General features: G+C 49.4%; 1 protein-coding gene across 3 annotated transcripts in view; it reads left to right on the plus strand.

The window, feature by feature from the left end:
• LOC119165005 (corticotropin-releasing factor receptor 1-like) overlaps window positions 1-14,219 on the plus strand; it is a 329,918-nt gene that overhangs the window by 267,573 nt on the left and 48,126 nt on the right. For all 3 annotated transcript variants that reach the window (XM_075873607.1, XM_075873608.1, XM_075873609.1), the window contains exon 2: window positions 898-1,137. In XM_075873607.1, coding sequence (XP_075729722.1) covers window positions 898-1,137 — 240 coding nt within the window. The remainder of the gene's footprint in view (window positions 1-897; window positions 1,138-14,219) is intronic.

The following is a 14,219-nucleotide window of genomic DNA, read 5'->3' on the forward strand; positions in this document are numbered from 1 at the left end:
CACGTTCGCATCGTTCATGCCTGAACCTCCTTATCCACACCCTAGTGCAGTTTCTCTCTCTCTCTTCCTTTCTTTTACTCGTAGAGGCGATGACGACCCTCAGGTGCAATAACTCTCCAGACCCATATTTTATGTATACGCTCATTTTCGTTCGTCAAAAACACCAATGACGTTTCTGAATTGAAATACTGATTGACATTTAGTACGCACACTTGCCCTTTTCTAGCGTTTTTATTACAATAGCAATTATAGGGGCACTAGCTCGGTGGATTTTCGCCATCGCCATTAACGTCGTGTTCCGTATGAAGTCCACATCGATAGCATCGCCTCGCGAATCGTGCGTGCAGAAACTCCGGAGCGCCGGGGATGAACGCTTCTGAAGCGGAGGTGTAAGGAGCCGGCCGTCTCCGTCGCACGAAGCGGGCATGCGATAATATCATTCCGCGTGCGAAACCTGCCACTATGGCTCTTCAAGCTAAGAGGAAACTTCCCGCCCATTTTTCGTGGGGCGAAGGAGCATGAAAGGGCGGTGGTGCGTGGGCTTCATCGCTTGAGCAGAAACTGCGAACTTTGATTAAAAAAAAAAAGAGGGGGGAGCCGTTGTGAGCGCTGGCGCGCGCTCTCTTTCGACTGACATCGGCAGACGGCTCGCATACCCTTGTACATGCTAGGATATCATCACCTAATTCCCTTTGAGGCGACGTACAGCATGGCTGTATTCGCGTAAACTATTGTTATGCACTCACGGATCCAAAAGATCTAGCCGCTAGCCGCTCTTCATATGACATTCCAGTTTGTTACTATCGTATTCATTGCTTCGCCCTTGTAGTGAAAATATGATTCTCTTTTCTTTTACTGTACATAATCTCAAGGTTTCGTTTCTTCTTGTGCACGCAGGAGTTTCATCGGCAATGGAACCAATCTCGTTGCGTCACACAGTTGGTCCAGAACATCCGAGCCAGGAGCCGCAGCTACGTGACACCGCTATGGTTCTTGGACAAGGTTGCCCGTCGGCTTGGGACTCCTTCACTTGCTGGCCGCCAACGGAAGCGGGAAGGGCTCTTCGCAAGCCGTGCGCGCACATCATCGCCTCTCTGGACATCTCGTTGGCCGAGTCGGACGCTTCACTCGCCAAAGGTAAATCGCAGCTGCCCAATCGAGACGGACGTATACTACGACCAGCAAGAAGAGTTATTTTTAAGTCGTCTGAGGTTTGTAGATAAGCGCACTTCTCTTCGCACAAGAAGTGCTTGGACGATGGTCATGCCCCGACTTCATCATCATGAGCCTAACCATACACACCGCAGGGCAAAGGAACGTCCCGCGTTTCTACAGTTCACTAGTCTTATGCTGGTTGGCAACACCACTATCCCAGCAAATTAACTTCCTGACGTCCTCTACCAATCCAACTTATGGTTTATCTTAGAGCTTTTGCCTTCTCTTCAAGTCCATTCTATTACTCTGAATGAGCAGCAGTCACTTTGCCTCCTCGCTGCATGTCGTGTCCACGTGCACTTCTTTATTTCGGCGATGTCGTTAAAAGTGTGTTCACTGACACGTGATATGTTCTCTTCTTGTCTTCTAAAGTAATACCTTTCATTCTTTTCCTGGCTCATTGAGGTGTCCTCAATTATGTTTGAACCCTTTATGTAAAGATCCAGGTTTCTACCTGCGGGTGCTTGATGCAGCTGTTATATATCATAGACAAACAGAGATTGAATATGCAGACGACAATGCCATGCCCTAGCACACAGTGAATTCACAAAATTTTCTGTAATGCGAAATAAGATTTGTACTTCTACGTTTACACGATCAGCTCATATTTTTGTTTTGTCTCAGTCAAATAACTTTTGTCCCCCGCGCAATAAGTGTGGCTGCTCTGTTAGTGCGTTGCAATGATGTGATGGCCTTCTTTGTGTAGCATTTTCACAATCAAATAATCTGTGCTTCTTCTCCTGCCTATCCTATTAGAATGCCTGCTCATATATGAAGCCGACATCTCACATATTTTACATTTCATTAAAGAGAACATGTGCGCAAAAAACATTGTTTCTTTTATGTAACTCGACGAAAAATGTCCAGGAATAGTCGTTTGCTATTTTATGGGGTGGGCGAGTTAAAAGAGTCCATGATTTGCTTTCAAACAAACAGTCACAATCTCAGCTGGTGAAATAAGTCAGCATTGTTCCGAAAGAAAGTGGTCTTGAAACATTTCACCGAGTGTGGAACAAACTTCTTCGTTAGTCCTAAAGCTGGCTTTGTAACATTTTGCAGAGCTGTCGTGACGGTTCTAAGTTACGCGCATAAGCGTGTGCTGTGTTCTCTTTCAGGGTGGGGGAGAGAAGGGTCGAATTGCCCCCTCCCCCACCCTATCATGGTAATATAAGGGGCTGACTCTGCCCCCACCTCTCCCCCCCCCCCCCCCGTGCCCACGCCTATGGTTACGTGGTGCAGCAGGAATCGCCAAGGTTTATCTTTTTCATTTAAATTAGTAGCAAGAATATTCGCCTATAAATATATTTCACATAGACAGCTTATCTATCGCTCAGGGTTTCGAAAGATGAACTGCGACGCTTTCGCCCACAGGTTGACTCGCCTTATACACATGCTCTACGCTAGGCGCATTACTCACAGCTTCCAATGCTCCGAGTGCAACAAAAGCTTCCACCGCAGACAGGGACGAAAGTACAGAGAAGAATGACAAAGTCGAGCGCTCTCGTTCCTTCCGTCCTTTCATGTTTGTCTGTGCACTGCGCGCAAGTTCACGATGGAATACAAACTAGACCGAGCTCTAAACTCTGCTTCGGTACCGCACATACCATTCACCTAAAGAACAGAGAAGAATGGCCCCGTCTGAACTGCTATAGTAACGGTGCAAGGGTCGCCTGTGAGCGCCCTCTGTGGCTTTGAAAAGGCCTCAAAAGAACAGAAGACGGTAAAGTTTCGCTGTTTTTTTATGATCCGCAACGTTCAGCCATATGTGCGATATTGATTTGCATATGGGAGCCGAATCGGAATGATAGGTCGCATGCACGGCGTTTGTGCCTTCACACACACTCCAACTTTCTGTTTGAAAGGAGTTTCAGCGTGGATACGGACAGGCGGCAGCTTCGTTCTCGTTTTGCCACACTGCCGGATATGAGACTGCAGTCTAGTCAGGCTCTATGCAGTTCGACGAGCCTATTCAGGGATGTACAGTTCTTCGCGGGCTGTGCATTTGTCGAGGAGATCGAGACGGGTCCGTTGTTGGGCTGCGCGCTCTTTAGCGAGGTGCCAATTTCGTTTTACAGCAGACTGGGCGAAGCGTGAAAAAAATGCGTCAATTTAGTGCTTCTTTCTCATCTTGCGACCGGTCTGACTGTGTTCTTCACCTGCCAATGACAAATCAGCTTTATGGGAACTCGATTCACTGCACCGCACACTGCGGTGTCTGTGCCCTCAACGCCTGCGTTGACTTAATCGTAATTTAAACGACGGTCATTCAGCCGACTCTGTCAGTGAGAACTTTCGCCCTTCTTTTTTTCAAAAAATCTCTCAGAATTCGAGGTGGAGTGATAGCCTAGTATTTCATCATCATCATTATCATCATCAACAACATCATCATCATCATCATCATCATGTCTTCATCGTCCACTGCAGGACAAAGGTCTCTCCCATGTTTCGCCAGTCAACTCGGTCCTGTGCTTGCTGCTGCCATTTTAAACCCGCAAACTTCTTCATTTCATCTGCCCACCTAACTTTTTGCCTCCCCATAACCCTCTTGCCTTCTCTGGGAATCCAGTTAGTTACACTTAGTGATCAGCGGTCATCCTGTCTACGCGCTACATGCCCGGACCATGTCCATTTTTTCTTCTTGATTTCAACTGTGATATCCTTAATCCCCGTTTGTTCCGTAATCCACTCTGCTCTCTTCTTGTCTCTTATGGTTACACCTACCATTTTTCTTTCCATTGCTCACTGTGTCATACTCACTCTAAGCGGAACCCTCTTTGTAAGTCTTCAGGTTTCTGCTCCGTAGCTAAGTACCGGCAAGATACAGCTGTTATATACCTTCCTCTTGAAGGATAGAGGCAATCTGCCTGTCATAATTTGAGAGTGCTTGCTAAATGTGCTCCACCCCATTCTTATTCTTCTAGTTACTTCAGTCTCGTGGTTCTGCTCCGCGGTTACTACCTACCCTAAGTAGACATACTGCGCAGTGGAAGTTGGAGGCAGGGTAGTTAGACAGGACACTGGCAAGCTTTCCGAGGAAACGAATAATCTGATTAAGAAGCGTCGAATCATGAAAGTCTCAAGTACAACAGACAAAATAGAACTAGCAGAGCTTTCGAGGTTGATTAATAGGCGTAAGTGATTTGATGTAAGAAGGTATAACATTGAGAAAATTGAACGCGCTCTGAAAAAACGAGGAAGCGTAAAAGCAGTGAAGAAAAAACTTGGTATAGGCAAAAATCGGATGTATGCACTAAGGGACAAAGAAGGCAAAATAACTACCGATATGGATAGGATAGTTAAAATAGCGGAGGAGTTTTACAGAGATATGTACAGTGGCCGGGAACCACGACCTTAATACTATAAGAACTAGCAGTAACCCAGATGACACCCCACCAGTAATGATAGAAGTAGTCAGAAAAGCTTTGAAGAGCATGCAGAGAGGCCAAGCTGCTGGTGAGGATAAGGTAACATTAGATCTGCTGAAAGATGGAGGGCCGATTGTGCTAGGAAAACTAGCCACCCTGTTTACGAGGTGTCTACTGACGGGAAGAATACCGGAGTCTTGGAAGAATGCTAACATCATCTTAATACATCAGAAAGGATATGACAAGGACATGAAGAAGTACGGGCGGATCAGCTTGCTTTCTGTAGTATACAAGCTATTTACAAAGGTAATTGCTAACAGAGTAAATAAAACATCAGAATTCAATCAACCAAAGGAACAAGGAGGATTTCGAACAGGCTACTCAACAATCGACCACATTCATACTATCAATCAGGTTATAGAGAAGTGCTCAGAATATAACCAACCACTATACATAGTCTTCATTGATTACGAGAAGGCGTTTGATTCAGTAGAAATATCAGCAGTCATGCAGACACTGCGGAATCAGGGCGTCAATGAAGCACATATAAACATCCTGGAAGAAATATACAGGGGATCAACTGCTACCATAGTGCTTCATAAAAAAAATCAACAGAATACCAATCAAGAAGGGTGTAAAGCAGGGGGACAGAATCTCCCCATCGCTATTCACCGCGTGCTTGCAGGAGGTTTTCAGACGCTTAGATTGAGAACAGTTGGGGATCAGAGTTAATGGAGAGTACCTTAGTAACCTGCGCTTCGCTGATGACATTGCATTGCTGAGTAACTCAGGGTACGAATTGTAACTCATGATTACTAAGTTAGACAAGGAGAGCAGAGAGGTGGGCCTTAAAAGTAATCTGCAGAAAACGAAAGTAATGTACAACAACCTCGGAAGAGAGCAGAACTCCGAGATAGGTAATAGTGCACTTCAAATTGTAAAAGAGTATGTCTACTTTGGGCAGGTTTAACATACAAAGAGCCCCTAAACCACACCGAGTTTAAGGCCGAGAGTGTGATTTCCTTCCAGCCTTCGATGCTTTTCACACAGGTGCTATCTTCTCGCCACTTATTTGTTCAGAAAACAATGTCCGCACTAAGCTTTGAACCAGTCAGGAGATCGCGCTTTTCGACTATACGCTTTTCGCGCGGTCGCAAATGCAGAAAAACGAAGTGAAATCCGTTTATTGCGCATGATTGTCACGCGAAGCCAGGCTTGTTATTTCCCTGGTGTCACGATCTGTCTAATTCAAAAGTGATGGAAGTTGCCATCACGAAATCTCATTGCTGCGTTACCTCTTTCAATTTTTACTTGCATAGATCGGGTTTATTTAATTCACTTACGTGAATTTACTGTAATTAAGAGGAAACAATTTGTCGTTTTTATTATCTTGTCACCGTTTCCATTCATTCAAGTTGTAGCGAAGCCTCCGAACTATGAAATGGGTCGAACTCTTGCGTACCTTCTAGTGGGGCTACCCAACAAGGACGCCGCTCGCGCTGAGAGCCCGTGCTTTGCTGTGACTGTCGCCATTGCATATTCTCGCTCGTTGCCGGCTAATAAACGCCTTAACAATTTGGTGGAGAGTGCTGCGATCCCTGTCTATGCCTTTGGAGCTACGATCACGTACCCTGCCATCTACTATGTACCAAGACGCTTCTCAGCAAACGCCTCCTCCAATGCCACCCCCTTGTCCCGGTGTCCCCAGAATCCGCGATCCACCCATCTTCACTGGCGCTGATGGCACTGACGTGGAGGACTGGCTCGCCATTTACGACCGCGTGAGCGTCCCCAACAAATGGGACGAGGACGGCAAGCTGACAAACTTGGTGTTTTACCTTGCCGGTGTCGCCAGTTTGTGGTACAACAACCACGCGTCCGATTTTGCCACCTGGTCCGATTTCAAGACCGCAATCGTCAACGTCTTCGGCCGCCCTGCTGTTCGCAAGCTGCAAGCCGAGCAGCGCTTGCGTGAACGGGCTCAGGAGGCTGGTGAGTCATTCACCAGCTATATTGAAGATGTCCTGGACCTATGCAACAAATCCAATCACACCATGTCCGAGTCTGACAAGATCCGAAACATCATGAAAGGCATCGACGATGATGCCTTCACGATGCTGCTCGCCAAAAACCCCGGCACGGTGGCTGAGGTCATCACACTGTGCCAGAGCTACGAGGAGCTCCGCCGGCAGCGTTCGATGACCCGACGCTCCCCACCACGAGCTGCAACGCTTGCTGGCTTGGAGGCCAGTTGTGACCAAGTGGCGTTGATGGCAGAACTGAAGTCCTTTATCCGTGAGGAAATCGCGCGTCAGTTCTCCCTCCTGCCCTTTTCCCACCAACCTGCTGTTCAACAATCGGCTACTACCCTTCTCCCTCCCATCCGCCGAGCGATTGAACAGGAAATAGCGGAGGTAATGCCTGCTTACCACCCCCAACAGCCTCCGGCTCCTGCGTCCCTGAGTTACGCGCAAGTGGTCGCCAGGCCACCCCAAGTCGTTCAAGCACCCGCCCCTCTGACCTACGCTGAAGCTGCTGCACGACCTCCGTCCGTTGCAGCGGGTATGCCCGCTACGTATGTTGACGTAACCCCTCAGCCTCAGCTTCAGCCCACCATGCAGCCACCGTTCCGTCCATCAGCCCTTGCGACATGGGTGAGACCTACCCCGGTGAACAGATGGCGCACACCCGACAACCGGCCCATCTGCTTTGCCTGCGGTTACGCCGGTCACGTGGCCCGTTATTGCCATCGCGTACAGACGGCTTCAATTTCTTCACCTGTTGCTGGCCAACTCAGCCGTCCTTATCGCGAAGAACCGCCGTCTATGCCACCTCGATCTCGCCCAGGTCCATCTCGAAGATCACCGTCTCCACGACGCCGTTCCCTGTCTCCCATGCGGCCAAGTGCGGCATCTCATGAGCGGGAAAACTAGTCGTCGCAGTCCCTGAGGCAAGGACTGCGACGCTATCGCAATGTGAAAGCCCTCAGAGCAGCCCCTCGAATGTCATTGACGTGCTTGTGGACGGTGTTTGTGCATCGGCTCTTATTGACACTGGAGCTGCCGTATCAGTTATGGACGAAAAACTCTGCCGCTTACTTCGAAAAGTGACGACGTCACTTTCTGGGTTATCCCTTCGTACTGCGAGTTTGCACCGGATTCATCCTACAGCAGGGTGCACAGCTCGCGTTGTCATCCAGGACGTTCTGTATGTCGCCCAGTTCATCGTCATTCAGGCATGCTCTCATGACGTCATCCTGGGATGTGACTTTCTCTCCCGCCATGACACCGTCATCCATTGTGCCACTGCCGAAATTGAGCTCTCACCCTTCTCGCATTTGACGCCAGAAGACAGTCCCCCGACACTGAGCAAGATTCTAACGAGAGACGATACAACAGTGCCTCCAAACTCGACGACGGCTGTGTCTGTCTACTGCGCTGGTCTCTCCGACACCATTGGACTTGTTTCGCCATCTGACCGCGCTTGCAGCAGGAAAGGGTTGCTAGTACCTTTCGCGACCGTGCAGGTCAACCAGGGCAACACTGCTATTTTTGTAACCAACCCGTTCCCGTACGCTGTTACCTTGCTTCGAGGGGAATGTCTCGGCAGAGTGGAACCAGTCGACGACGCACAAGTCCTGGTCGTACCCGATGACACGCGCGCTCCCGGGTCGTGTACCATCAATGCTGTTTCCACTTCTGATTCGTCGTCTGCTGATGTATTTGGCCCCTCCATCGCTGACAACCTTACGGCCGCACAGCGTTCCCAACTTCTGGACCTGTTACAAGAATATCGTTCTTCTTTCGATGTCGGGCGAAGTTCTCTCGGTCGCACGTCCGTTGTTACGCATCGCATCGACACTGGTGCCCATCCACCTTTACGGCAACGTCCATATCGCGTGTCGCCTGCTGAACGTCGAGTAATTAATGATCAGGTTGACGATATGCTCCGACGCGACGTTATTCGGCCCTCCGACAGTCCATGGGCGTCTCCTGTTGTTCTTGTTGCGAAGAAAGACGGTTCTGTGCGGTTCTGTGTAGACTACAGACGGCTCAATAAGATCACTCGCAAGGATGTTTATCCACTGCCACGCATCGATGACGCGATTGACAGCCTTCATGGAGCCGATTTTTTTTCTTCTCTCGATCTGCGCTCGGGGTACTGGCAAGTACCCATGGCTGACGACGCTCGACCAAAGACCGCCTTCGTCACGCCAGACGGCTTGTACGAGTTTAACGTCATGCCGTTTGGTCTATGTAATGCACCTGCGACCTTTGAGCGCATGATGGACACCATTCTGCGCAACTTGAAATGGTACACGTGCTTGTGTTACCTCGACGATGTCATTGTCTTTGCTCCGGATTTCTCCACGCATCTCCAACGTCTGAAAGAAGTTTTCGCACGTGTGAGCAATGCCGGCTTACAACTAAATCTGAAAAAGTGCCGCTTTGCAGCACGGCAACTCACCATACTGGGGTACGTCGTGTCCAAAGACGGCATTCTTCCTGATCCTGCCAAGCTTCAGGCCGTGGCCGAATTCCCCAAACCTGCATCTGTCAAAGAACTGCGTAGTTTCGTGGGCCTGTGCTCATACTTCCGACGCTTCATACGAAATTTCGCCACGATCATATCACCGCTGACGAAGCTCCTTGGAAGCAACGTGCCCTTCAATTCGTGGTCATCCGAGTGCGACGACGCGTTCGCGAAGCTCCGCCATTTGTTGACGTCGCCTCCCATTCTACGCCACTACGACCCTACAGCCCCAACGGAGGTGCACACGGACGCCAGCGGTGTAGGCCTCGGCGCTGTCCTGGCGCAGCGAAAACCCGGTTTCCCAGAATATGTCGTAGCATATGCAAGCCGTACGCTCACGAGAGCCGAGAAAAACTACACCGTCACGGAGAAAGAGTGCCTGGCGATCGTCTGGGCTCTTACAAAGTTTCGACCTTATTTGTATGGTCGCCCATTCGATGTCGTCACCGACCATCATGCACTATGCTGGCTTTCATCATTGAAGGATCCCTCAGGCCGTCTCGCCCGTTGGGCTCTTCGCTTACAAGACTACGATATCCGCGTGCTGTACCGCAACGGACGCCAGCATGCTGACGCCGACGCCCTCTCGCGCTCCCCTCTGCCTGAAGGTGATGTGCTCTGCTCAGTATCCTCGGCTGCTGTTTCTGCCATTGATGTTGACATCATCGCTACCGAACAGCGAAAGGATAATTGGATCGGCCCGCTAATCGACATGCTCTCTGATCCATCCGCAACGCCATCCACGCGTGCATTGCGTCGTCAAGCTCGCCATTTCGCCATTCGTGACGGCCTCCTACACCGACGCAATTACGACGCCGACGGCCGGCAGTGGTTACTCGTGATACCCCGCAGTCTGCGGTCAGAGATATGTGAATCATTCCATTCTGATCCGCAATGCGCGCACTCTGGGGTATTCAAAACCTACCATCGCATTCGACAACGCTACTTTTGGCGCGGGATGTACCGCTATGTGCAGCAGTTTGTTCGCTCTTGCCTCACTTGCCAACGCCGTAAACCGTCAGCCCACATGTCGCACGCCAGTCTACAACCGTTACCTTGCCCTGACCGTCCCTTTGGGCGCGTAGGTATCGATTTGTATGGACCACTTCCTCTGACGTCGGCTGGTAACCGCTGGGCCATCGTTGCCGTTGACCATTTAACGCGATACGCCGAAACCGCCGCTCTCCCTGCGGCTGCTGCGCACGATGTTGCGTCCTTCCTGCTGCATCGATTTATACTGCACCACGGACCACCCCAAGAGCTTCTCAGCGATCGAGGCCGTGTCTTCTTGTCGGAAGTCGTCGAAACCATTCTGACGGAGTGCCATTCTGTCCACCGCAAAACTACTGCTTACCACCCACAGACGAATGGCCTCACCGAACGCTTTAACCGCACCCTTGGCGACATGCTTTCTATGTACGTCGCTGCCAACCACACTAATTGGGATAATATACTGCCCTTCGTCACCTACGCCTACAACACCGCCCCTCAGAGCATGACTGGTTTTTCACCTTTCTACTTGCTGTACGGAAGGCACCCGTCACACACCATGGACACGATACTCCCGTACACGCCGGATCCATCTGAGTGTACACCTATTTCCGAGACAGTCAGGCTTGCTGAAGAGTGTCGCGAGCTTGCCAAGACTTTTACGATGCAAGATCAAAAGCGGCAGAAGAGTATCCGTGATGGCTCCACCACTTCTGAGCCCATGTTCCTTCCTGGTGCGCTTGTATGGCTCTCGACCCCGACCTCTGCCGCTGGCCCCTCTTCCAAACTACGTCCCAAATACGAAGGCCCCTTCCGTGTCATCGAGCGCACCTCACCCGTCAACTATCTGATCGAACCCGTTGAAATATCTTCGGACATGCGCCGCCGTGGGCGAGACATCGTCAACGTGGAGCGCCTGAAGGCTTATTATGACCCGCTAATAATAACAAGCTGTTAGGTCGCCAGGCGGCTCCCTCTTCGACCCCGGGGTAATTGTAGCGAAGCCTCCGAACTATGAAATGGGTCGAACTCTTGCGTACCTTCTAGTGGGGCTACCCAACAAGGACGCCGCTCGCGCTGAGAGCCCGTGCTTTGCTGTGACTGTCGCCATTGCATATTCTCGCTCGTTGCCGGCTAATAAACGCCTTAACAAAGTAAAGAATACTGGCTCCACATCTTCGAAAATAGGGCCTGCAATTATCAGAACCTGTTGTTCCTTATTTTGGAGCCTCTACAATGCGGTACAGCCACAGGGATGTTTTATTCGCTGTTGAGGAATGCATCGATGAGGCTAAACGATGCTCTTGCTAAATTGTGTGTGTGCACTACATATTTTCAAATTCTCATTCAACGCTTCAAATCATAATTAAGTAACTAGCGATTTTAAGAATCAAGCAACGCGGAAAGTATCGGGAAACTTCATATTATACTAGGCCGATCTCCTGCAATGGATACGAGCCATGTTCAAAGGAAAGCAACAACAACAAGGCAGAACGGGCATGCAGCTGCATGACAAATTGAGCCGTACGGGGACATTTCACAACAGATATCTCCCGTATATTGACCAATCGAGAGCTTATTCCATCCTGACGTCACGTGAACAAACAGCTGGCGTCACGAACTGCGCCACAGAGAAGGGAAACGCCGGGAGAGAATGACGCACTCGTTCTTCATATTTTCGGAGGATGTTTAGGGGCCCTTTAAGGCGTCGTTATAATACGGAAATTGGAGGCAGTCGCATGTTTACGGAGACACTTCCATGATTATTGTCCTTGTGAAAATTTTCCGACTCCGACGCGCAGTGCACTTTGCGGTGCGTCAAAGAGTGTTCGAGAACTAACTTGGTTCGGAGAACGAAAAATAACACACTTCAAGGTCGAATCTAGGACGATTTTTTGTTCGTACGTGCCTTATCGCCATTACTTAACTGGCATCGCTAATTATATGCATGGCATGAAAGTTGGCTCATATATTCTTTCGCGAACAATGAATGTGTTTGTGTGTGTGCGTGCGTGCGCGCGCGCGCGCGCGCGCGCGTGTGTGTGTGTGTGTGTGTGTGTGTGTGTGTGTGTGTGTGTGTGTGTGTGTGTGTGTGTGTGTGTGTGTGTGTGTGTGTGTGTGTGTGTGTGTGTGCGCCACCGACAACGGACGTATAAAATGTAAATTGCGTATAAGATTTCCGACTAAAGACTAATATTGTAAGTTTTACTAGCAGACGTGTTACCTGCGTAATGTATGTCGATCTGTGTCCCTATATAAAACGGAATTTGCATTTTTTTTTCTCGCTGCCCCTCTATTGCGGTCGCCAGACTGTCGTGTTTCATCGGGGATTACCAACTAACTCTAACGTATGCCTTCCGAAGACGTGCCGTTGTGTCGCGCTAATTGCGCCCCTCGGTGCTCCGGTGAAACGTCGCACTAACTACTCATTAACGGACTGTAGGTCGCAGATAGCCCATACTGCAGAGAACGAACACTACCTCTCTTCTCTTCCGCTAGCTCAAGCGCGAACTTGAGCGCGACTCATTACGGGGCGAGTCAAAGCACCGAGGTCGAGTCTCGTTCGATTGAATCGGCTTTCTTATACAAGCCAATCTCACCGATTCCTTTCGCTTCCGTCGAGGCGGCCAACGCGTTGGCCGTTAATGAGAGGTTGGATCTACCACCGGCCTTTTCTACTGCTTCGCCTGTTCACTCCCTGGAGCGGAATTAATTGTGCCCCCGCGTAACTGGACGTACGAATGCTAAACGGAGACGCGCCTATTGGGGGTTAGGGCCGACGTGATCACGTGTAGCTCGGGCTGCTTCCGCCTGCCGCGCGAGAAATCGCAAAAACAAAAAAGAGCAGAATGTAGGAAGGGTAAAGGGGAGACGAGATGAAGCTGTGTCTATACTTCTCGCGCTGTAGGCACGGTGGGTGCCTATTGGATGAAAGTGCGAGGCGACGTCATAAAGAGGACACGATGACACGGTAGGATAACGACATTTGAGAAAACTGAGCCCGAAAAAAAGGGGTTAGATGGAGATGAGGATGGAGGCAAGGATGGAGACAAAGGGAAGTAGCAGTACAGAAGTAACAAGAAGAAAAAAAAAGAACTTGGTTGAAGGTGAATCTGTAGCCTCGCCAGCAGTGCCGATAACGGCAACACATTTTTGGACGGACGGAAGAATGTTTCGAAAAACGTGGACACTCAGCTGAGAAGTCTTTTTTTTTTTATTATTTTTCGCATAAGTCACCGGTAGCTATAAGTGCGGCAGATCAGACCTTGCAGCCGCGAATTATCGCTCCTAAATAATCGCTTGGCTTCATAGCTTTATTTTTCAGTGAGGAAGCCTTATACTATGCTCGAAGAAAGAAGTGTTCTTAAAATAAATATTAGCATCAGCTTCGTGATGCCGGAGTAAAGCACAAGATGGCGTACTGTTTTCTAATCGGTTTCGTCTTGTAGGAGCTGGGCTAATTATATGAAACCTATAGAATAGAATATAGAATTAACAACGTGATAAGAGGGAGAGACAGAATAAGAACGGCACAGAACAGAGGCGCTTTTCTGTGTAGTACTAAAAGAACTTGTTGTTGGGATAGCTGGTACAACACTTCCAAAAGTTAATTCAAGCGCGAACACACGACATGAGTGATTGTGTCGTGTGTTCGCGCTCGAATTAACTTTCAGAAATTTGTGTAGTTCTGCATCGTTCTTTCCCCGCTGTTAATTATTTTAATATGGAACGTGGCTCACCTCCTCCGCAAGCATTTAGCAGCAAAGTAGAGGCAGCCCATTCGTACCCAGAAATTCTAGAGAAAATGCCCCTCAGACCACTTGAGAATGTTTTCTTTTGCACCTGAGGTCAATCGCACCAGTAGGTCGAATGACGGCATTTAAAAATTAGTATTTCAAGCCAGGAGCCTTACATCTGTCATCAAACGCTAAATTTCCATCAGCGTTTCACCGTGTCGACATCTTATGGCCTCGGATATGATCGAGTCATGCAAAAGACCCCCACGGGAATCCGTTACGATGACGTCACAGATCACCCAAATAGGGTACGTGATTGCGACGTGACCTTGAGGTCACGTGATGACGCCATCACGTTGCAACTAGCTTGGTCAAAGGT

The sequence above is a fragment of the Rhipicephalus microplus genome, chromosome 9, assembly GCF_043290135.1.
Source record: "Rhipicephalus microplus isolate Deutch F79 chromosome 9, USDA_Rmic, whole genome shotgun sequence".
Taxonomy (NCBI): domain Eukaryota; kingdom Metazoa; phylum Arthropoda; class Arachnida; order Ixodida; family Ixodidae; genus Rhipicephalus; species Rhipicephalus microplus.